This window comes from Ascaphus truei, chromosome 8 (assembly GCF_040206685.1).
Source record: "Ascaphus truei isolate aAscTru1 chromosome 8, aAscTru1.hap1, whole genome shotgun sequence".
In the NCBI taxonomy this organism is placed as follows: Eukaryota; Metazoa; Chordata; class Amphibia; order Anura; family Ascaphidae; genus Ascaphus; species Ascaphus truei.
In genome coordinates, this window is record NC_134490.1 from 61,933,517 (window position 1) to 61,957,632 (window position 24,116).

The 24,116-nt window shown below is 41.5% G+C and overlaps 1 protein-coding gene across 1 annotated transcript in view; it reads left to right on the forward strand.

The window, feature by feature from the left end:
* Nucleotides 1–24,116, forward strand: part of ADAM12 (ADAM metallopeptidase domain 12) — a 350,504-nt gene that overhangs the window by 306,897 nt on the left and 19,491 nt on the right. Inside the window, exons 15-20 of the mRNA XM_075612257.1 lie at nucleotides 2,559–2,667; nucleotides 2,783–2,981; nucleotides 10,677–10,754; nucleotides 15,870–15,978; nucleotides 17,514–17,649; nucleotides 21,317–21,419. Coding sequence (XP_075468372.1) covers nucleotides 2,559–2,667; nucleotides 2,783–2,981; nucleotides 10,677–10,754; nucleotides 15,870–15,978; nucleotides 17,514–17,649; nucleotides 21,317–21,419 — 734 coding nt within the window. The remainder of the gene's footprint in view (nucleotides 1–2,558; nucleotides 2,668–2,782; nucleotides 2,982–10,676; nucleotides 10,755–15,869; nucleotides 15,979–17,513; nucleotides 17,650–21,316; nucleotides 21,420–24,116) is intronic.

The window sequence follows — 24,116 nt, forward strand, 5'->3', positions numbered from 1 at the left end:
TTTTAGACCCCGTAATCGATTTTGGGGGGAAAATGCTAGAAAATCCGGGAAACCAATTTAAGCAGATTCGCCCTTCTCTACGTTGTAGCATAAATGGAAACATTAAAGTACTTCTACTCCAAATATTCTCATCTTTAACTAGACTGAAATAAATACAGTTTGCTTTCTTAGCACTGGTTTTTTTATTGGTTTTCCCTACAGAAAGCAAGAGGAAAATGAGAAAATAATTTGGCATTTTAGCTTTCCACTGGATATCCACGTTATTTTGATGCCTCAGTAGTTTTATAATTACTGCCCGTGGTTTATTATCTGATATAAAAATGTCTAGGTGTACTGTACATGAGCCCACTGCTAATTTTTGTAACAAAACTATCATGAACCCAGCAAGTTTCCAGCAATTATTAAAGGCTTTGTTGTCAGTTACAAATAAGTGACTCTGAATTTACTCTTCTATAGTCCATAGAGTTGACTAAAATGTTTGTTTTTTTATGCTTCTATTTTTTTAGATTACCCATAATAATCATTACTGCTGCAAGACTCCGTCTTCTGTCATTATCTCTGTCCCAATTGTCAGGTTTTCCAGAAGAAATGCAAAATAAAAAAAAGTGACTATGTACATAGAGGCCTTTAAATGTACGGAGATTATATTTTACCTTTTTTTTTCTTTTTTTAATTTCAGTGCTAAAAATGATCATTGTATCATGTCGACTGATACCATTTTGAATGGGTATATTTTATTTATAAATAGTATTAGTAAATATTTAGTCTAATATTATTTAAAATAGCCAGGGTGCCGACAGCTATCCTGGGACCCAGGACTAGTCTCCACCTGGCTAGCCCAGTCAGCGGCCCTGCGATTTACCCCGGTCTGTCTCTTACATTCCCATCCCTTAGTTTCACCCTCTCTCTTTCCCCTCTCCCCCTCACTTACCTCCTCTCTGCATCTCTCTCTCACTCTGCCCCCTCTCTCTCAATATGCCCCCTCTATCACCCCTTCCCTCTGTCTCTCAATCACCCCCCCTTTCTTGCTCTCTCTCACACCCCTCTCACATCCCTCTCTCTCACACCCTTCCTCTCTGTCTCTCATTCACCTTTGCTCTCACCCCCTCTCTCACCCCTCCCCACCCTCCTACTCCCTTCTTTTTCACTCATCCCTCTCACTCCTGACTCCCCTCTTTCTCTCTCCCTCACTGGTACACAAACATTTATTTTTAGTACATACCATTAACATCCGTTTTCACGCGCAGTTCACTTCTGTACGTAAAAAAACATAATCATTTTGGACGCTGAAGGCGCAGGCGGAGAAATACAGATTGGTGCACAGGCACACAAGTGCAATTTAAAGTTGAATTTCCCTGTAACATTTGTGCACCAACAAGCTGTTTGTGATGCTTAGTACACAGGCCCCATAATGTTACAGTTACTCAATGTAACAGTGATGCGTTGCTGGCCCATGGCATTTAAGGCATTAGTAAACCTATTGCTAGTCCTAATCAAAATGCCAAACAAGTAGCTATTCACCAAACACACGCAAGTGCCTATTTTATCTGAAAATGTTTTTTTTTTACCAAAGCAAGGAGAATAAAATAGTGACGTGGACTGGCACAGAACCACAGATGTGTCATTGTATGTCAGTGAAAAATGAATGAAAACAACAGAAGTGAGTGAATTATTAAGACTGGAAAACAAGCATAACTGGGTTCTTCCTCATCTTCAATGACTCATGAATGAGTAACAGCTGATATAGAAGTCTCTGATGGCCAAGTGAGCTTGGAATAGATTGAAGCAGTCGGACAGGGGTCGAGTTTTCTTTTGTCTCGCTCCAATTCTGGTTCTTTGTATGTATCTCTACGATAATTCCTGCCCCTTTTTCCATGGCTCCAAAGTCCTCCTACAACCTCTGGAAGCATGTGGGGAGCCATTAGGGAAATGAGAAATGAGGAGAACAAGCAATTCAGCAGCCTAATGGAGCCAAATCCTGTTATTGCATATACAGTATACAGTATACATATATATATATATATATATATATATATATATATATATATATATATATATATATATTTATATATATATAATTATATATATATAATTATTTCCTGACCTACATCAGCACTGAGAGGATAACCTGAGAGCTTAAGGAAAATGTTAGTCTGATATATTCAGCAATTAATACAGCCATGAGTGATCAAGAAATATTGAAAAAGCACATTAGATCTACTAAATTAGAAATAGCCTCGCAATTACAGTAGCTGCAATTCTGATTTTTACGGCGTGTGTTTTTTCTTACAAAATGATTACAGCAGAGGTGTCCAACTCCAGTCCTCAAGGGCCGCCAACAGGTCAGGATATCCCTGTTTCAGCACAGGTGGCTCAATCAACTGAGCCACCTGTACTGAAGCAGGGATATCCTGAAACCCTGAGCTGTTGAGAACTGGAGTTGCCCCCCAGTGGGTTACAGATCTCAGTGTGCCTTTATGAAGAAAGAAAACCGCAGAGCTGACTAACATTACTAACATTAACCAGCACAGCACTGATTTTCCTCCTTCATATTTCAGGTGCTAATCCTGCCCCTGGCATCTGCTTTGAAAGAGTGAATTCTGCAGGCGATCCTTATGGAAACTGCGGCAAAGACTCAATAGGTTCCTTTGTGAAGTGTGAAAGCAGGTAAAATCATGTTTGTGCTCAGAATAAAAGACAAGCGCTATGTTGTAGCAATTTTTAAACTTTTAAGATATTGATTTGATTAAAGCTTTCACACTTTTTTTTTTTTTTTTTTTAGAGATGCCAAATGTGGGAAAATTCAGTGTCAGGGGGGAGCAAGCCGCCCGGTAATTGGTACCAATGCTGTTTCTATAGAAACAAATATTCCTCTGCAAGAAGGCGGCAGGATTCTGTGTCGCGGTACCCACGTATACCTGGGAGATGACTTGCCTGACCCTGGGCTCGTTCTGGCTGGCACAAAGTGTGAAGATGGAAAAGTAAGAATCATGTATAGCCAATCACACAACCGTTCCACACGTTGCAGTGCCCGAACGGAACGTTTTTTCCATTTGGTAGGCAGAGGTTTTAAAGCATCTCTCCTGGCGAGTGGCGACACTTTGTTTTTTTTTCTGTGTTTTTTTTTTTTTAATGTAGAAGTTTGAAACAGGGGGTCTCCTGAGCTCAATCATGTTGATTTCGGATCTGAGGACCCCCTGCTTCCTAAGGTAATTACCTCGGAAGGGGGGGTATCAGTATCAATATGGCGGCTTTAAATGTCCCGTGTCTTGCAGGCCAATAAGAAGCCGTGATGTTATCCCTTATGGTTTCCTATTGGCCCACGTGATGCGGGACATTTAAAGCAGCAGTTCAAGCATTATCTGACGTGTGTGTGTTTTTTTTTTAATAAATCAGTCCTGTACTATGAGAAAATACTTGTAGCATTTACAAAAAAAATGTTAAACATGTTTTAAAGACATGTGTATTGTTTCTAATGTAGGAAGCATTTCCAAAGTGACAGCCCCTTCCCCTTCTGATAGGCTCTGGCTCTTGAGCCCCGTCCTCTCTCTAGTAGTGCCCCAATTGTATCCAGTAACTGCCCAGTCAATCATATTCCAGGACTACATTGCCCAGAATGCTGTGCAAGAACTGAATTAAATAGCCCCGAGCAAGCGATTGATTACAGGAGAACGGATCGATCTGCAGCTTAGCTAATCACTTGTTAGTGTGCAGATTGTATTGATGCGCATATTGAATGGGGGAAAAAATATATATATTTGAAAAAAAAACGGCAGCTTGAACTGCAGCTTTAAACTGCGCAGAGACACCGGCAGCACCTTCCGAGGTACGTATCTCGGGAAGCAGTGGGTCCTCAGAGCCGAAATTAACATGGTTCAGCACAGGAGACCCCTTGCTTTAAAACCTTAAAAGTCTCCAGGAGTGCTCCTGTTATAACTATGTTACATGCAGCCCTGGGGTCAACTGGGAATTCCTGAACAATTGGTAGATATTTTTCTTCATTCATTTTTTATATAATATTATTATTTCACTGCCTTATTCAATGAACACAATATATCTTATTGTTATATGAACTCTAAGAAATAAGAAGATGCCACTTTTTAAAGAGGTACACGATGGCGCAGAAAAATACCATTAGGGTTTATACATTTTGAAGCAGAAAAGAAAGAAACTTTTTTAATGTGCGGTACTGTATATACTTTTTTTTTTTTTTAACTGTTTATTTCTCCAATATTGTGGGGTTACAGAAATGGAAAAGGGTAAGGCATTGAACATGTGACGAGAAATGATCTACCTTGATCGCAGCCTCAGCATGGTTATCAAACGAACATACGTAACATTCACTATCACACGTATCAAATTAAAAAGTATACATAGTAAATCAATCAAATATATCTAAGTGAGACACGAAAAGAAGAGAATACATGGGGGGGGTTGGAGTCAGGAGGCCCATTGCCTGTGTTCTCCCTCGGGTCCTTTCCCATCATCGCATAGGACTATCCTAGACTGCTGCAGGAGACGAGAGCAGAACTGTAACCCGGAAGAGATAGATTTGGGGAAAATAAATACTGGCTTTTATTTCATCCGTAGCTTCAAAACAACACAGCTTTAAGGCGGCATACAAATAAACAAACCGCCTAGCTTTGTAAGGGCCGACTCGCACTTCCCAGTTCCTATCTGCAGGGCTGAGAGGATAGGCCTCTTTACAACTTCTGACCCATAGTCCAAAGAGGTACTTGTTATCAGGGGCTCGGTACATCAGTCTGGGTCTGGGTTGGTGTGCGTGGGGTGCACCCTCAGGGGCCCCTGCGTCCTGGAATAGAGGGTCTGGTTCCTTGGGATTTCTCTCGCTCAGCACCCACCTCCCCTGTGCTAGAGAGCCCCATGCATTTTGTGCACCACACTTTTAAAATTGCATGATGAGCCCGGTGGAGACTGGCTAATTGACTCTAGCTACAATTAACCAGTTCCCTGCTGGACTCACCAGCTACAGACAGGCTTTATGTGTGCTGCCTTTTTAAACCAGGGAAAGGCCCTGTCACAACCAACCATACCGCCCAAGAGAGTTCTTATAACAAGGCCGGATTCAGGTCGCAGCCCGCCCTGCCCTCGTCAGTCAACCATGGCTCCCAAATTTGCGAAGCTCCGGGGATTTTATCCCTCAGGGAGGCCATTATTTTCTCCATCGTTAATATGTGCCAAACTCTTATTTAGAACGTTTACATCCGGAAACTGTTTGCATTGTTCCAGCATGCCACACTACAGCATCTCGTTGCGAGAGAAATGTGTAGTATTAGCTTATAAGGTTTTCTGGGCACTCCTGGCGGGGGGTTGGGGGACGTCCCAGCAGAGCCCGCCATGGGTCTGGGGTGGGAGTGGAAGTTATCAATGTGACGCGGGGCGGGGGTTTTGGGCGGCCAAGCTCTAGTCCTAGGCCCCAGGAAATCTGACGGCGACCCTGGTCGTATTCAATAGTAATTGATAGATCAGAGTTTAATCAACCCTTTCTCTGAGTATCTGGAGTCGAAATATGTAATAGTTTTTTCTCTTTGATAAAGCGCCCTGAGCGTGAAACATGTCTGAGTGTTTGTCAGGACTTTGTTCCTATGTTCTTTTAACCTAATAAGTCTTTGAAAGAATTTCCTGTGTCCCATGCTGCATCGGCGGGGCTGTGCTCCGCTTCCTATTTTGGACTTCGTTAGACGTTGAATGCATTGCCATAAGAAATGCTTGACTTGCATAAACCTGACTATCTCTTTAGGTGATAAATCCTTTTTTTTTTTTTTTTTAATGGAAAGTGGTAATATAAATGTTGCTGCGATAACTGCGGAGCTGCGGTGACCAGGGCAGATCTTTCTAACAATTCTATGATCCAATTCAAGCATAATGGCTATGTTTAGTAGGTCACAAAAATAGTATTTCACATCTTTATCTCTCATTAAATGCTCAAGCAGTGAATGTGTTCCCCGTCTACTGTACACTTGGGATGAAAAGTCAACGTAAAAGGCCATGTTAAAAAAAAAAAAATGAGTAGGTGGAACAGCTGCTTTAAATTTCTGACATTAAGCGCCTCGCTGTGTCCTTCTAACCCTGAGGGATTCTATTAACAAGGCAATAGTAATTGTGTTGCCTGCATACAGAACCCTTCATATTCCTTAATGATGTATTTGCCAAGCAGACCTAGTGCACTGAAGATGACTTAAATGTGTAGAGTAGGGGCAGCCAATTTTTCTAAAATGGGTGTGTGTCAGACAGTGAATTAATGGTTAAATAATAGGGCTGGTCAATTCCAGGATCCGCGACAGTTGGTAGCCCCATGTGTTGCCGCCTGTATCAGCAGGACACAAAGTGAAGGGTGGTTTGGAGCAGCTCTTTCTTGAATCTTTAGGCCATAAAAGTGCCCCTCTATTCTTGCTGTCCTACACCTACTGAGAGATATGTAGGCCGAGGTGTCAACCGGGACGGACTAAAATCAGTGAGAGAGCGTTGCACGTAGAGCGCTGATAAACAGTATTTTGCGTGCCACACTGACGGCTTAGTGCCGTGCAAAATGCAGCGAACCACAGGCAAGACTCGCCCAATACTGACAGTGACAGATCTTACACTCTAATACATAGATACAGAACACTAATCCACAGAGCTTACAGTCTAATGTATAGTGAGTTACATATCCACACCCTACCTGGTGCTGTCCATGGAGACAGGGCTGATGATATATGAAGAGATGGAAGATAAAAAGGGGAGGAAGAGCGGAGGGTTGAGGGTAGAGGGGGTGAAATGAGGGAGCAGCGGGGGGGAGATGGGGAGGATAGCGGAGGGTGGCTGGAAGGGGGCTATGGAGGGTGGTCTTACCTTAACCTCCACAGTGCTAACCATGCCTCCAACCCCCACGTGCCTGCTCTTTTGCCATACTTGTTGCTGCCCACGATTCTGGGGCAGTCGCTGAGCACTGAGAACAGAATTCCAAGTGTAGCCCTTGTACCCCCCACCCCTAGTGAGATTTGGTACTGCTACTAGTGTCTTTTGCAAGGTGGTGCATACCTGTGAGGTAACAGAGGGCTGAGTGCTCCGCGGTGTTGTGGGGAGAACAGGACAGGGTTTACAGGGTACCTTATTTGTGGTTGTGGTGCCTCCAGTCAGCATGGATCCTCTGGATGAAAGGATGGTCCATACTGACACTTTTCTTTGTCCTTAGACAGTGAATCGCTCGGATGGTACAATGGTGTTTATTGCATTCTCAGGATATTACAGCACGTACATATCTTTCCTCGCTTCCCCTAAGAAGGTCACTTAAAGGCTTGAGGCCATCCAAGTTTCCTCCTGCATGGTGCGCCTCCTTAGGCCTCCTAGTGAGACCCAGGGTAGCTGTTACTCACTCCACAGAGGGAGGAAAGAGACACACCCACTTTTAGGAAGGTGCCAGTATTTATACCCTAGAGTTTTGCTTGTAACCCTGCCCTATAACAGAGCAGGTCTGGATACTGACAGGCCAACACTTCCAGCATGTGACCCAACCAGTATCCACCCCTCAGGCTGATACTTTCTGGCTGTTGCTAATCCCGCCCTTGGATACATCAAATGTATCTATGGCTGCAAAAGCACACAAGGCCTTTCTGACGGAATTAACTCATCCACCTGCACCTAACAGGGCTTACACTGGTAGGGCCCAGGAAAATAAGTAGTGGCCGGAGGCTATGCTACACAAGTAATAGGGCACTATTAGTGGTAAGGTAACCCTGCCGCTTTCATTTCATGGGGCTGTCAACTGTCACGGATTCCGCAAGGTTTACGCCTCTCTCCTTTGAGGCCGGGGCATCTGCTGTATATCCCGGTCTGTTTAAGTGTTGCAGGGATGGTATTAGCCGCTCCAGATTTCCAGGGACAAACTCGGCATATCCATCCACTGGAATGTAGAAGCATAATCAGAGCCCAATTTCCCAATAGGCCCATCAGGCCCCGGCCGGGCGCCCCTAAAATTCAGGCGCCCCAGGCCATTTCTCCATCCGTTTCTCTCCCCTTCCCTACATTCTGGCCCGAGATGTGCGCCACCAGAAAATGATCAGCGGCAGAGTAAATCGGCACACATTATTTAACCATTGGCAGGCAGTTTGTTTACGGCTTAATTAGTGCATTGTTTTTAATTGTTGCCGGCTGCCGTTGTTATTGGAAGCTTTTCATTAAGCCACGACCTGAAACTGACTTGAAACCCTGACATGTGGCGTGCTGGTAAGGGCTCCTTGTAAATAACGTCACAGCGGCACTTTCGTTTTGAAGTGGTGGTCGCGGAATGAGTCACAAATGTATTTTTTGGGGTGGCGGTCATTCTGGTTCCTGGCCTAGGGCCCCCAGTTGAGTAAATCGTGCTCTGAGCATAATGGAGTTTATCCAGGGCCCTGAGCTTATCTGAAGCCTGGTGCCCAGTGATTACTGCTGACCTTAATTGCAGTGGAGCTGCAAACTTTATACTGTGTATTTATTAGTCAGTTTAGGGAGCGGATGTTTCGTATAAGTCCACATATTGCAGGAACTAGTACACTCACCAGACCAATCTCCTGGCCCTTTCAATGGAAATATCTTCAATGGTGCTGGTAAGGAGAAAGGCAGTGACCTGCTGCCCAGAATCACATAAATAAATCCATGGCTTTCCTCCGCACATAGGACAAACTTGTATCCAACACAAGCAATGCAAGGACTGCTTGTATTTAGTAGCAGAGATGTAAAAAGATTAGACAACATTCAGGGGGTAACCAACCCCTTCGTCAGGTGAAGTCAGGGGGTTACCCCCGAAACGTTGTCTAATCTTTATACATCTCTGCTATTAAATGCAACTACTCTTTGCATTACTTGTGTGAGATTTATTTAGGGAGTAAATGTTTCATATCAAATTTTTACGCTCAGCAGGAAAATTATCAGTTTATACAAAATCGGAGACGCCGTTCACGCTCTGCTCTTGAGACTTGCTAATGTTTTCTAGCACGAAAATGTTGCCAAGTTTATCTGCAGTGTATGCAATGTACCCGTGGCAAAAAGTCTTTTAACCTTTTCCCTGCCACCAGGCGTAGCAGCAGCCGAAAGGTTAATGCATCATTCTGACACGTTATGTATACAAACTGGTCAGTTGAATTCCCAGACCCCCTTATAACATCTGCATCAGGAATTCACAAAAGGCATTTAAATATGCCAGTGGATGGCGTCCTAGATTTGCAATTTCAGATCCGCCACTTTTACTTGAAGTGCTTTCAGAATGCTGTGTGCCTACGCTCTGTGAATATTCACATTACAGTAATATGTATAATGTGACCATTCGCTCTGTATGCATACTGAAGTAGGTTAATTCTAATTTTACTTCTCTATCCTAGTTTCTATTTACCTCTAGGGAATAGCATTTATAATGAGGAATTCCTATTGACGAGCATCCCTTTTTCCGTGTTTGTTGCTAATTACTGTGACACTTACTTGTAGTTTTCCTGATCGTTATTATTACAATCTGACAGAATAATTCATCTTGCATTCTGATTGCAACCCTATAAGGCTTCCATCCCCTTTTAATATTTAATTATCCCTTCGTTATTTTGCTGTAATCCTCTTAACTTCAATAACCCTATTGCAGCTTTCCTTTCTACCCTCTGATTCAACCTGTGTGGCTGGCAGTGCCTTTATGAGCTCATATTAGTTACATCTTTTAACCCTAATCTACATCGGCGCTATTAAGATATTGCTGTATCATGATAGGATAACACGTCTTTGTGTTTGCTTTCATGCCATTTGAATACATCAGCAAATGTATTATTTCCAGAATGTGTGTGAAAGCTCATTTTCTAGGCAGTTGTTAATTACTGACATCAAAGTACATCATTCTTTTTTTCCGAAGTGTATATTTATGGCAGCTATCAAAACTAATCTAACAGAGCTTAAAAACTGAGAAATTATCTTAATGCATTTTGTAAACTGGACGTCACCTTTTATTATTTATTTATTCTTTTTACTTTTTTCAGATTCTTTTCACCTATATTATTAAGTGAACACCTAATTCCAGGATTGCAGTGACTTTTTTAAATACTTTCAGCCGGATTCACTAAACAAAGCAAATGGTTTTGTGCTCTTGCTGCCGCCATTGATGTGAATGGTTGTAGTACCGGCGCGTTTTACCGACTCTGGCCATGTGACTCGGTTATTTATTGAGAGTGAAATGTGGAACGTTCGCACACATTTACCAAACACTCACTCGTATCTCATCTCTTTTGTTTTATTTCCATCTGTTCTTTTAATCCTTACATTCAGCTTTAATAACAGACTTTCAGGAGGAAAGGTCTATTGTAGAGCACATGAGGATTGAAACTCTCTTGTAATAAATAATAAGGCAGTGAATAGCAGATAGAATAAAAATGCATTGATGCTTCTTAGAATGATCAGTGGGCTCAAACTGTGAGTGGTGTATGCCTACAGCCACCTGGACATATGTGCAACTATAATAAAGATATACATGGTGGGTTTTCTCCAGTATAAGTAACTCCTCTGCCAAATGAGCATACAATGCAGATATTCAAATAAAGTGGCATCTTTTTGAAATAAATATATTACACAATAGAAATAAATGACATATTTTGTGGTGGAGGCAGAGTTATTTATTTCACTACTACAATATTCAACCTTCTAAATTCCACCCTTTTCTTTAGATTTGTCTCAACCGTCAGTGTCAGAACATCAGCGTGTTTTCCATTCACGAGTGTTCCGCTACATGCCACGGACACGGGGTAAGCGTGTACACACTGTTCCTGTTTGTTTTTTTTGTAGGATGTGTAGGTTCCAGAAAGATAAAAATGCGGAATATTGGAAAACATTAACATTCTATGTTTGTTCACATTCATTTTACAAATATATGGTGCAATTATGACCACGTTGTGATCTGCAAAAGGCTTATCAAATGCTCATAAGCTAAATATGGCAACGGCAGAACCTACACAGCTAAAACACTGTCCTTTCCATGCACAGCTAATGTTGATATTGATAAGGGAACACATTTGAAACTTATGACTGTAGCTACGTTTGATTTCTACCTTGCTTATCTCTAAATTCCCTTGAGACAAGCAGAGCTGCCGCACCCCATAAGAGTCCCTGCAACCTTTCATATAAAAGAATGCTGCAACATAACTCAAAATTATATATGATGTAGATAATGCAGTTCCTGCAGTCTCCTTCACTGAGAACATATTTAGAAAGGAAGGCATGCCAACCAAAACAGCATAGCTGCTCTGTCAACTTTAACTATATCTAGCAGATTGTACATATTGTAAGACGCAAATATTATTTCAGGAACTATATGCAGACAGCATGCTAATGAAACATGACTTCCATTTAAATAATCCCACACCGAACAATCTAAACTGCTCCAATTTACAGAACATAGTACAGTACTAAGCAGAAAAGGGTCACATGCAGTTTATCATCTATGCACTCATTAAAGTGGAATGCTTACTAAGGCAAGTGGCAAGCGTCTGCACAGCCTAAATTCTCCTATAATGGGTCTTACAATGCCACCTTCCTGCACGTAGTGTAGCACAAAACGATACTAACATTGCTCTTTGTTGGTGTGTTTAAAGCAGCAATGTAGGTTAAGTTTTTGTTTTTTTTAAATGTTTATTTTTTTAATTACAGTTTAAAGCAGAGGATCTTTGGAGCTGAAGCCCGTTAATTTCAGCTCTGGGGACCTCCTGCTTTCAGAGATACTTATCTCCGTAATGGTGCCGATATCCCTGTAAGCAGAGAAACTCTGTCCTTAATCCAGGGGTGTGCAAACTGGGGGGTGCGAGAATTTTTTGTGGGGGCGCCCGGTTACAGAGGCCCCACTCTCTTCCCCAAAGCGTTTAAATTAAGTGCCAGGGAGCGTGCGAGGCTTCTGTAACTCACCTAGCTGCTCTCCGACGGCTTCGGGCGACACATCACCATAGCAATGTGGCATCAAATGACGCTGCGGGGTCATTTGATGCCACGCCACCATGGCAACGTGATTTAAAATTATGCTGTGGGGTCACGTGACACCACAGGATCCCGCTTTGTCATTTGACGCTGGTTACCACGTAGGAGGGGCACGAGCATTGGGACTGAGCAGGCAGGAGGGCGCAGGGCTTAAAGTTTGCTCACCCCAGCCTTATTCTAATGGTGGCGTTATACAGAGGGAATCCCAATCACTTAGGTGTCCGGCGCCACCAAAATCATTTTCCCGGAGCTTCCACTTCTGCAATAGGTCCAGAATATCCAGGCAGCTCTGGATGCAAATTGGGGCAAGGCAACTTGAAATCTCCAGCACGGCATACAAGCAGCCTCTACTTGGGGTGTCTCTGGCTTGTCCTCAGAGCCCACTGCTTAGTCTATCTGCACACCAGCCCGGAAGAGATCTGTGGAGCGCAGATTTTCGCTGTTTTCTAGGTTTCTGGTCTCCATAGGAAATTATGTAGAACGGGGCAGTGACCAATCTCAGTGCGGATGCTATGTGGGGATCCAATTACAGCACGAGGGCTCGCCTGTATTGGCCAATCTGGGCTCGGGGCATGACGGGGAGGCTGATGCAAGGACCAATAAGAGCAGTGCCTACCTCCCCCTGCTGACCAATAAGAGCAGTGCCTACCTCCCGCTGCTCTTAGTGCCGGCTTGCTATCTCCTGAGGAGCATACAGGACACCTACAAGCTCATATTGAACCCCCAAAATAACCACAACATATATATATAAGCATATAAGTGTCACAGAGGAGTGCTACTGAGCATGGCAATATATATTTAAAACCAGAGACAGAACATGAAACACAGACAGAGCTCAGTGCACATCCAGTGAAACTTATACACGGTATAAATATATATGTATAGATAAATATATATGTATAGATATCTATTAAATAAAATGGTCTTTTAGTTTAACATTTTGGCCAAAGTGTTGTAAGCCCCTGAGCCACTACACGGCAGACCACATATCAAGGGTCCGAAAGTGTGACGAAATGCGTAGAGCTGTGACGTCATCGCGCTTGTGTTGGTGTATTTGGAGTCCCTGGCTTTCCTGCGCTCCGGCTGGCGGTAATTTCAAGCGTTAGCAATCATTTTATGAGGGAGCAAAGGACGTGCAGGCATTGGATGCCTTTATATCTTGCTGCCAATTCATGGTGAACCTGGGCTGTTTACATCCACTCTGCAAACCTGGGACGCACCCTACCACCGCAGATGACCACAATAGAGATTTCTCTCCCACGAATGGTTCTGTTTGAAATCCTGTAAGTGCACATTCTTATGGGTTGCTGATTTTTTAAATAAATGTACCTTATTTTTTACTCAGTTACGTGCTATGGAGCTTGCGCTTTTGTTTGTTTTTTGTTCATATATGTATAGATATCTATTAAATAAAATGGTCTTTTAGTTTAACATTTTGGCCAAAGTGTTGTAAGCCCCTCCCACATTTATTATAAATCATTATTCCTGGTAATGCACAGGTTATTAAGAATTTATATTAGTGTTAGGGACCCTTGAGATGTGGTCTGCCGTGTAGTGGCTCAGGGGCTTACAACAATTTGGCCAAAATGTTAAACTAAAAGACCATTTTATGTAATAGATATCTATACATATATATTTAGGCACTGTACAGTGTATAAGTTTCACTGGATGTGCACTGAGCTCTGTCTGTGTTTTATGTTCTGTCTCTAGTTTTAAATATCTCCTGTGGAGATAAGCGCCTCTCTGGCTGGGCAGATTATGACTCCGCTCTTTCTTTCTCTCTCTGATAGGAGGACTGCCCAGACCCATTCTCCATTGTCTCCAAAATCCCTGTGGAACGATCCCAACCTGGTTTTCTGGGCGTGCAGACTGGGTCATTGTATACCAGCCTACATGCCTAGGAAACAAAGAAATGCACTTAACATTGCACTATATACAAGATTATCATTGCTTTACATCTTTATTATGTTTAACTAGACAAAGGACTAATCCCATACACAAAGCGCTTGGCCTAAAGATATCTGTTAGGTAAGAGTACCTAATGTACTCCTAGTTAGATACACCTGGTTGGTGAAGGACATGACCAAACCCCAAAAAAAGGAGATCCCACACCTGTAAATGAGACTGGCTGTGGATTAGATCTAATAACGCACCCTAAAATGCTATGGTCCAATTCTTAAATCGTCAAGTTAGATGTATTCATATATAATCCCAATCAAAAGGAGTGTATTATATCTGTCCCTGATTGATAAAAAAATGACAGCCTTAGGGACAAGACAGACATGTCTACCAAAAAGTGTAAAAATACAAAAATTGAACAAAGATCAAATCCCAGGCGTGAATAGAACAGTACAATACCAGTCCCATATGTAAAGACCTGTCCCGATGTCCACGTCAATGGCTGTAGACTTTTTCCTCCAAATGGTGTTTCAAAAATGAAGTTGATCTCTGGCACCACCGCTCACGGACGGAGATAGCTCAACCCTACGCGTTTCGTGACGTGCTACGTCACTTCGTCAGGAATAATCCCTGACAAAGTGCAATACGAGCCGGTAGACTGTGAATGTGTTTTTTTATGTGTGTACCAATAAATGTTTTAATCAGTACTACACTAGGTACTTTTTATTTTATTTTGGGTAAATCACGCTTTATTGGAGACCTTGGAGATCGGATGTGTTGGCAGACCTGCCCAAACACAAGGGAGGGGATCAAAGACATTCACTATCTGCCAGAGATCAAGCTCTGCATGTGGGGAGACAAAGAAAATTGACTTTGAAGCATGCTCAGCAGCAGCCAATGCACACAGAACACAGCCCCACACACATTACACACAGAAATAGCCCCGATCCATACCCCCCCCCCCCCGCTCGCGCTTGCAAAATTATGCAGGACACCCAGCGCTCATACTTGGAGAGTTGGTGACGTCACTGCTCTCAAGCAAGAACGCGCTCAGCGGCAACGTGGGCGCAGCCTAAGCTGCAGGCCAGGCAATATCCTACAAGTGTGTTTTTATTTAATAACTCCGTTCTGTACTATGTGAAAATACTTGTAGCATTTATTTTTTATTTTTAAAAAAACTCTGAAATGAAATTGTTCATGTATAATAATGTAGCAAGCATTTTTTTGTTTCTATAGCAATCATTTACAAAGTCACATCCCCTTCCTCTTCTGAAACAGGCTCTGACACACCCCTTTTTGATCCTTGCCCTCTCTCTAGCAGTGCACCATTTGTATCTAGTGACTGCCTGGTCACATGATCTTCCCCACAGAACTTTTGTCATATTAATATGCAAATGCATTCCACTGACTGCAGAATACTCCTCTGCAGTCATTTAGTGAACCCCCGAGCCGAAAACGGGTCGATCAGCAACTTAGCTAATGACTTGTTATTGTGTGGATTGCACATATTAAAGGGGGGGGCAAAATAAAATAAAAAATCGGCAACTTGAACTGCTGCTTTAAGAGTTTATTTTTAAAATAAAAAAAAGATAGTAAGTATCATCTAATACTACAGAACTGATTTATTTATTTTTAAAAAAGAAAACACAATTGCTTGGATTGCTCCTTTAAATTGTACACTCTATATAAAATATTTTATTTGACCTTTTTTTGGCCACAAATTTCTCATGAATTTTACTTCTCTAAAACTCTCACTGCTCATAAAAGCAACACAACAAATCTCTCGCTGCTGCTGGTTAGGAGATGTCCAGAAGGTGCAGGGGACATTATTTATTGTGAGAGACATGCGTCAAATAACTCATAGTATCTAGTTATTAGTTAATTCATATTTTAGTGCTTACTAGACACAGCACAAAATGTAAAAGCGGCCAAGAATGAAAAGTATAAGTGTCTGTGCTGATACCCATATGGAAACTGTGTTTGTTATTACTAAGGTTTGCAACAATAAAAACAATTGCCATTGTGAATTGAACTGGGCACCTCCGTATTGTGATAAACCAGGCTTTGGAGGGAGTGTCGACAGCGGACCAATGAGAGTGCCTGGTAAGTGATTATTCAACACTGCACTCATCTGTACGTTTAGAGCAGGGGTTGCCAACCTTTTTTTGGTTAAGGAATTCTATGTGAATTTCTGAGCAACCCCGACCCTCTCTAATAGCGCGTCTGAGATCAGATGCATTGTAAGGAACCCCAACCCTCTCTAATAGCGCGTCTGAGATCAGATGCATTGTAAGGAACCCCAACCCTCTCTAATAGCGTGTCTGAGATCAGATGCATTGTAAGGAACCCCAACCCTCTCTAATAGCGCGTCTGAGATCAGATGCATTGTAAGGAACCCCAACCCTCTCTAATAGCGTGTCTGAGATCAGATGCATTGTAAGGAACCCCAACCCTCTCTAATAGCGCGTCTGAGATCAGATGCATTGTAAGGAACCCCAACCCTCTCTAATAGCATGTCTGAGATCAGATGCATTGTAAGGAACCCCAACCCTCTCTAATAGTGCGTCTGAGATCAGATGCATTGTAAGGAACCCCAACCCTCTCTAATAGCGCGTCTGAGATCAGATGCATTTTAAGGAACCCCAACCCTCTCTAATAGCGTGTCTGAGATCAGATGCATTGTAAGGAACCCCAACCCTCTCTAATAGCGCGTCTGAGATCAGATGCATTGTAAGGAACCCCAACCCTCTCTAATAGCGCGTCTGAGATCAGATGCATTGTAAGGAACCCCAACCCTCTCTAATAGCGCGTCTGAGATCAGATGCATTGTAAATTCTTCTTGGAAACCTTAGTAGAATTCTACAGGCGCCTCTAACAGGTTCTGAAACGTTTCCTTATGGTGGATCACTTCAGTTTAAATATTCATGTAATTATACTCATTATTTTGAATATATTCATATATATGGATTGATCTTCTCCAGAGAGGTCCAGATTCACTCAATTCTGTTAGACAATTTAATGTAAAGGTAGCCTAAGTTAGTTATGCCGTAAAGGCAATGTGACATTAACCTGGTTTTAAACCAATAAAATAGCATAAAGTTAAATAAAACGGCAGTTCATGAAAATGATATGCATAGAGGCCGTAATCATGAGCATATCCTATTCACTAAGCTCCATTAAGATTATCGCTACGATATGTTACATTATTTAAGTCACTCTGGCGTTAGGAAAACCTAGCATTGTAGATTAAAGTTAATAAAACAAACTTTTAATATGTTAACCTCTTGCCTAGCTGGCCATGTAGTGATAATATAACTTTACACTACACTCGGAGTGGTCAACTCCAGTCCTCAAGGGCCATCAACACGCCAGGTATTAAGTATATCCCTGCTTCAGCACAGGTGGCTCAGTCAATGACTGAGCTGCCTGGGCTGAAGCAGGGATATACTTAAAACCTGACCTGTTGATGTCCCTTGAGCACTGGAGTTGACCACTCCTGGACTAAGCCCTACATCCGCAGACCGCGAGCTCAAACATTCATCCTCTATACGTTTCTGTGTCACTCTGTGGATACTTTTTGCACTATGAACGCACATAAAAAAAATGTATATTATAGTTTTACCATTTCCGGTTTCTAGATAACAGAAGTTTAATCGCAGGAACCGTGGTAACTATCATCTGCATCACGGCTGCTGCCTTTATTATGTACCTCAAAAGGAGAAAAGTGATTACATGGCTTTTTACAAATAAGAAGACCACCATTGAAAAATTCAGGTGATAGTACAAATTTACATTTATTAGAGATGTGTGAATGTCCTCAAATTTGCTTCACAAAATGTTTTGCCGTTTTCTCTTAAATGTTGCCTTTTCACACAATTTTTGTAAAAGTTCACATTGCTCAAAATGTTGCCAATTTCATTAAAAGTTAGCGAAAATAGCAGTAAATAGCGGTATATTAATGGCTACATGAACTTGCACATTTAATGCTTAGGGAATTTTTTTTTTTTTGCAAACGTTGCCATTTTGCAGCACTTTCTGCCTAAAAAAATTGCACTTCTCTACATTTTATCTGTGATAGTGTTTAAAACCCTTAGCTAATAAAAAATACCACTTGTGAGCACATTTACATGTCTGACAGATCTGCAGCCCACATTTTTATCTTTATCGCTTAGCATACAGTGCTTCCACAGCAGCTAGGAATTCTGGGAAATTACATGCAAATGAGCACTGTGTCACCTTTTGCTTCATGTCTACCAGACCCCTATAAGTTTATGCCTGCCGTATTACACAGCCTGGGTTAAAGTGTAGAGCCTGTAACCCTACTCACAGACAGCTATTTAAAGTTTTTGAGTTTTTTCAGTGAGGGGTTGGGTACACTGGCTTTGCAATGTGAAGTTAAAATTCAGCTGTATCCCTTTTCATGTGACAAGTGAGTCAGAGCAAAGGTATTTTTGAGTATGTTTTAAGGTACTCCGGTACATATTTTGATACACAACGATGTCTTCTGTTTGCATCTGGTTATTTGCACACATACTGTACATGCTGGTAGCCATTCTAACAGCTAGCATATATGAGGTTAATTCTGGTTAAAGAAATCAAATGTAGCATCTGTTCCCCCACCCTAAGTGAGATCATCCGGCTACCTGGTGTTGCGGGTGCGGTGCATGACTGTTTGGCTGGAACAGGAGGCTCTGAGTGCTCCACGGTGGTGTGGGGAGATATCAGGACAGGTTTTCAGGGTGGTTCATCTCGGTGTACAGCGCCTCCAGCCAGCAAGGACCCTAGGGTACCAGGATGGTCCATGCTGACAATTCTTTGTGGCCCAGACATTTAGCCACACAGATAGTTCAACTGGTGTTTATTGTCATACAGCCAGAAGTCACGTCCTTCTCTTTTGTATAAGGCCCTGCAGGCCCAATCCAGCTCCTTATCCCTGATGGTACTCAGGATATCGCACTCAATCCCACTCCTCAGGGGGAGGGGAGACAGACTCTCAGACTTCTGGGAGAGTGTCAGTATCTACCCAGGGCATGGGCTTGTAACCCTGCCCCATAACAGGGCAGGTCCGATACTGACAGGCATCACATTAACTGCATGTGACCCAACCAGTATCCTCCCCAGGATGATTCTCTCTGGTTGTTGCTAGACCCGGCCCTGGATACAGTAACATGCACCCAGGCTGCAATAGCAAGCTAAGCCTTCACGAGAGAGTTATCCCCTCACATTGCCTGTACCTACCAGGAATTACACTGTGGGGGCCCAACAGAAGAATAGCGGCCGGAGGCTATGCCAGACAAAGAATAGGTGATATCCAAGAACGAAATAGTGTAGTACTATATAAACGTTGACTAATGAGTAATGAAAGCATCACTGATACATTAACTAAATGTAAGATGTAAGGATTGTCATTAAATAGTTTTTCTTCAACCTACTACTGTACATACCCTTCAGCTCCTTTTTAAATGAAATCCTAAATGCCTTCCCGTTTTATCATTAAGACTTGTTGGAATTTCCCCCACTATTGCCCATAATCAATATGTTGCAAAGTCTTCTTTAAAATTAAGGGAGCTTAAATCTTTAAGAGCAAGTAGAGAAAAAAAAAAACTTTGCATGAATCTTGAATGTTAAAAGGTTTATTTATAAAATGTTTTACTAAGAAGTAATACATTGAGCGTTACCTCTCGTTTTCAAGTATGTCCTGGGCACAGAGTTATGGTGACAATACACGGTTACATTAAATGAACAGAGGTTATACATTCAATTTACAGACATTTCATGGACAGTGAGAGATAACACAGGATTATGGCTGTACTATATGTAACAGATACAGACCAGGTTAAATTGTGCTAGCAGAGGGAGGATAGGCCTGCAATGTGTTTGTTAGAAGAGGCTAAAAGGGTTAGGAAATGAGTACAACGTGAAGGATATACACAATGCAGCTACAGCAATGGAAAATATATACGATTGTAACATTTCCTAGTTTCTTTGAGCAATTCTGAGCACAAGTTATTGTTATTTGACTCCATTCTTTTCTTCATCTTTCCTGAAAAAAGATTTGGCATATTTTAGGCTTGTTGAACAAAATTCTGTAGTCGTTCATGCGAAGAGTTTTGCAAAAAGAGGTTTTTGTATAGAGAAATGAACTTTTCATACTTCATTTAATGTTACATTTTGTGTCAACTGCATTTTCTCAACATAAAAGCCAGCATATTGTTTCCAAGACTGAATGTTTTCTGACCCTTACATGAAAGCGTGTATTAATGTAGCAGGCCAAATTTAGGGAAATCTACTGATTTATGTCTGAAATAATTCTAAAGAACAGCAAGACTTAGCTTAAGGGTTCCATGTAAAAATGGATTTCAGGCAAAAGGTGACACGGTGTGCTCATTTGCCAGAATCCCTTTCCGCAGTGGAAGCACTGTATGCTAGATGATAATGGTGACAGACAGGGTTGCAGATCTGTCTGAGAATATATATATATATATATCAGCTCTATGGAGCCCCTGGTCCACGAGATATTTACTGGAGAAGGAGCCACGGTTACTTCCTGGTTGTTTAAATGCTCGCACCACAGACGACGTCATGGGAGGTTTAAATGCCATTTTTTGTCATCTACAGCAGGGGTGGGCAACTCCAGTCATCAGGGGCCATCAACAGGTCCAGGTTTCAAGGATATCCCTGCTTCAGCCAATGATTGAGCCACCTGTGCTGAAGCAGGAATTCCTTGAAACCTGACCTGTTGATGGTCCTTGAGGATTGGAGTTGCCCATCCCTGCTCTAGAGGGAATGGTGCTGGCTGCTTCATCCCGGGTAAGAATCTCGAAAACCAGGGGGTACTCTGAACTTTTTTTTTTTAAGAGCAGGCAGAACTGCTCCTTTAACCAGCAATGTATATTCTGTTGACAGTAAAATTAAAACACAACACACAGTTATCCATTTCTTAAAAGATGTGCATTCAATATTTGTATCCGATTTATATGCAGTTTTTTTGTGTGCCCGGTATGTTTTGATTGCACCATCTGACTGTTAACATTTAAAGTTTTGGTTAAGCAATTACAAATGACTAAATTAGAGAGAACTTTGAATGATTTTAGTGTGCCTTAAATATCTGCAGCAATCTGGCTAACCTTTGATTGAAAACTAGTCAAGTGAGCTGAAACCTCCATATTTGAGGTCATTATTGCCGAGGCTCTAGCTTCATTAGAATAGTCTCCAGGGGGTTATAAAAGACACATTTCCACGGATTGCAGAAGCTAATTTACCAGGCTACTGACTTTCAAAAAATCAATATTTATTTTCAATCCTGCAAGAGTATTTGATCATTTTTACTTTGGTTGTTGGCCATTGGTGAATAAAAATGAAGACCCTTCAAAGTGTCATTCTAAATTGAAGTTCTAGTCTGTTCCAATTGCATGTTCTGTTTATGTATTTTATACTGCAGGTCAGTGAGCCCATCAAGAACTGGATGTCCAAGTGAGGCTAATCAAGAATACCCCACAACTCTCTGCAAACATCTGCTGGGTAAACCCACGCATGTAGAAAAGGTGTGTATGACGACTGTGTCTTTTCAGACAATTACTTCTGTGTTACTTTGTCATTAACATCAATACATTGAATTGTAACGTCATACATGACCCCTCCAGCACTCACCTATCATTTAACCAAAGCTTTGACCTGTTAAAAAATAATAATATGAATGTTATATTGTTCAAATTGCAAAGCAGCAGAAAAAAAAAACAGATTTGTTTAAAATGGATAGTAGGCTTAAAAGTAACATCATTAGTGTGCTCATTTGAATTAATTACCCAGAATCCTTGTCAAGTTTTAGCACATAAGAGGTACAGTGTCCTGTCCTTGTCACTTTCATTAACCCTTTCAGCATACAGAAACATTGCCTATCTCACAGTGGAGGGGGTAATACCAAAGCCTTTATAGAACTAGATATTAACAACATGAAAACGGTGCATGCTGGTAAAATGGCATTTGATCAGTAAATAAGTATGTGTGATGAAGCACATGTGAGCCTCTATTAAAGAGGTGATCCAAGCTGCACTTTAAAAAAAAATTGTTTTAATATATGCAGAATTTGATTACCTTTATTGAAAACTAATCAGCAAAGACCCGGCTTCCCAGGATTCACTACACTTTATTTATTTGTATTTACTTATCAAAAAAAAAATACCAGGAAGTAATTCATTGAGCGTTACCTCTCATTTTCAAGTATGTACTTGGCACAGAGTTATGATAACAATAGATGGTTACATTAAATAAGCAGGGATATACGTTATATTTAAAGACATTGCATGAACAGTTAAAGATAATATATGTTATAGGTGTATGGAACAGTTACAGATCAGATTAAAATGTGAGAGCTTTAGTCTTGATAGAACTTAGACAGGTGGTGGCTGTGAGAGTCTCCGGTAGATTTTTCCAGTTGTGGGGTGCACGGTAAGAGAAGGAGGAGCGGCCGGATACTTTGTTGAACCGTGGAACCATGAACAGTCGTTTGGAGTCAGATCTCCGGGGATAAGTGCTGCCTGTGGTAGGGGTGAGAAGCTTGTTTAGGTAGGTGGGTAGCTTGTCCAGAAAGTATTTAAAGGCAAGACAGGAAAGGTGAACGTTGTGCCAAGAATCAAGGTTCATAGTTACATAGTAGATGAGGTTGAAAAACAACATGAGTCCATTAAAATTAAAACCTAGGCTAAATTTAGACGACAGATACTGTATCCTATATCCGTATTTACAGTATATTGATCCAGAGGAAGGCAAACAAAAAACCCCAGTGAAATATCATCCATCTCATAAGGGCAAAAATAAATTCCTTCCGTGCTCCAATAATTGTCAATCAGATAACTCCCTTGATCAACATCCTTCCCATGTTTACTTATTTGCTATATATCCCTGTATACCTTTAGTTTCTAAAAATATGTCCAACTTTTTTATTTATTTTTAATTTTAAACAAATCTACTGTATCTGCCATCAGTCTCCATGGGTAATCCATTTCACATTTTAACTGCTGTAAAGAACCCTTTCCTTTGTTACTGGAGAGATCTCCTTTCCTCCAACCTTAAGGAATGACCCGGGGTCCTTTGTACTGCCCTTGGGATGAATAGTTCTTTTGAAAGCTCTTTGTACTGTCCCCAAATATATTTATATATAGTTATCATATCCCCTCTTAGACGCCTTTTTTCTAATGTAAATAAATCTAACTTAGCTAGCCTCTCCTCATAAACCAGATTGTCCACTCCCTTTATTAATTTGGTGGATCTTCTCTGCACTCTCTATTTCCATAAATCATTTCTAAGGCTAGCCAATCTAGTTCTTTGAGCATTTTGCAGTGATGTGTGTTGCAGTTACATTGTAGGACAAAGCAGCATATTGGTTTGTAGAGGGTGTCTAGTTTGCTAAGGTGGCTTTGCGGTGCTGTACTATATACTATGTCCCCATAGTCTATATTTGGCATTAGCATCTGCTGTGCGACCAGCAGACTTAGGGAGGATTTGTTTCTAGAAAGTACACCCATTTTGGTATAGTTTTTGGATGTCGGTATCAATGTGCTAGCCAAAAGTTAAATGGGAGTAAAACCATATGCCCAGATATTTAAAACTAGTGACAGGGGCGAGAAAGTTGTTAGATTTGGTTCTGATTTGTAGCTGCATCATTGGTAGCTTTAGAAATGTAGCCTTGGTCCCAAATACCATTGTTAGTCTTGGCAGTGTTTAAAACTGTTTGTTTTGGGAAATCCAGTTTTCAAGTCTTGAAAAATAAAATTGAAGTACGTGTCGAAGGTTAAAAAGGCTAGGGCTGTGTGGATGTAAGATTGTGTCATCTGCATACATGTGCATTGAAGCTCTCTTACAAGCTGTAGGTAGTTTTAATAAAGACTGAAAAGAGTAGGGGCCCCAGTACAGTCTTGGGGTTGGGAAATCAGTTTAAAGCGTGTCCCCCTATTCCAGAGCACTGGACCTTGTTTAAAGCTGCAGTTCAGTCTTTTTTTTTTTATTTATTTTTTTACTTCAATAGTTTCATGTGTGCAATCTCTACTTACCTAAAGAACTGCATAGCTGCAGGTCAATTCGTTCTCCGTGTATTGATCGGCGAAATTTGGTGACATCATTAGAGCTGCCATATGTTTTTCTTCTGCTTCTGTCACTCAGTGGAAGCTCATGAATATTCATGAGCACTCCTGCACTGACATGTGCTAGAGGGAGGGCAGGGCTGACAAAGGGGTGTGCCAGGG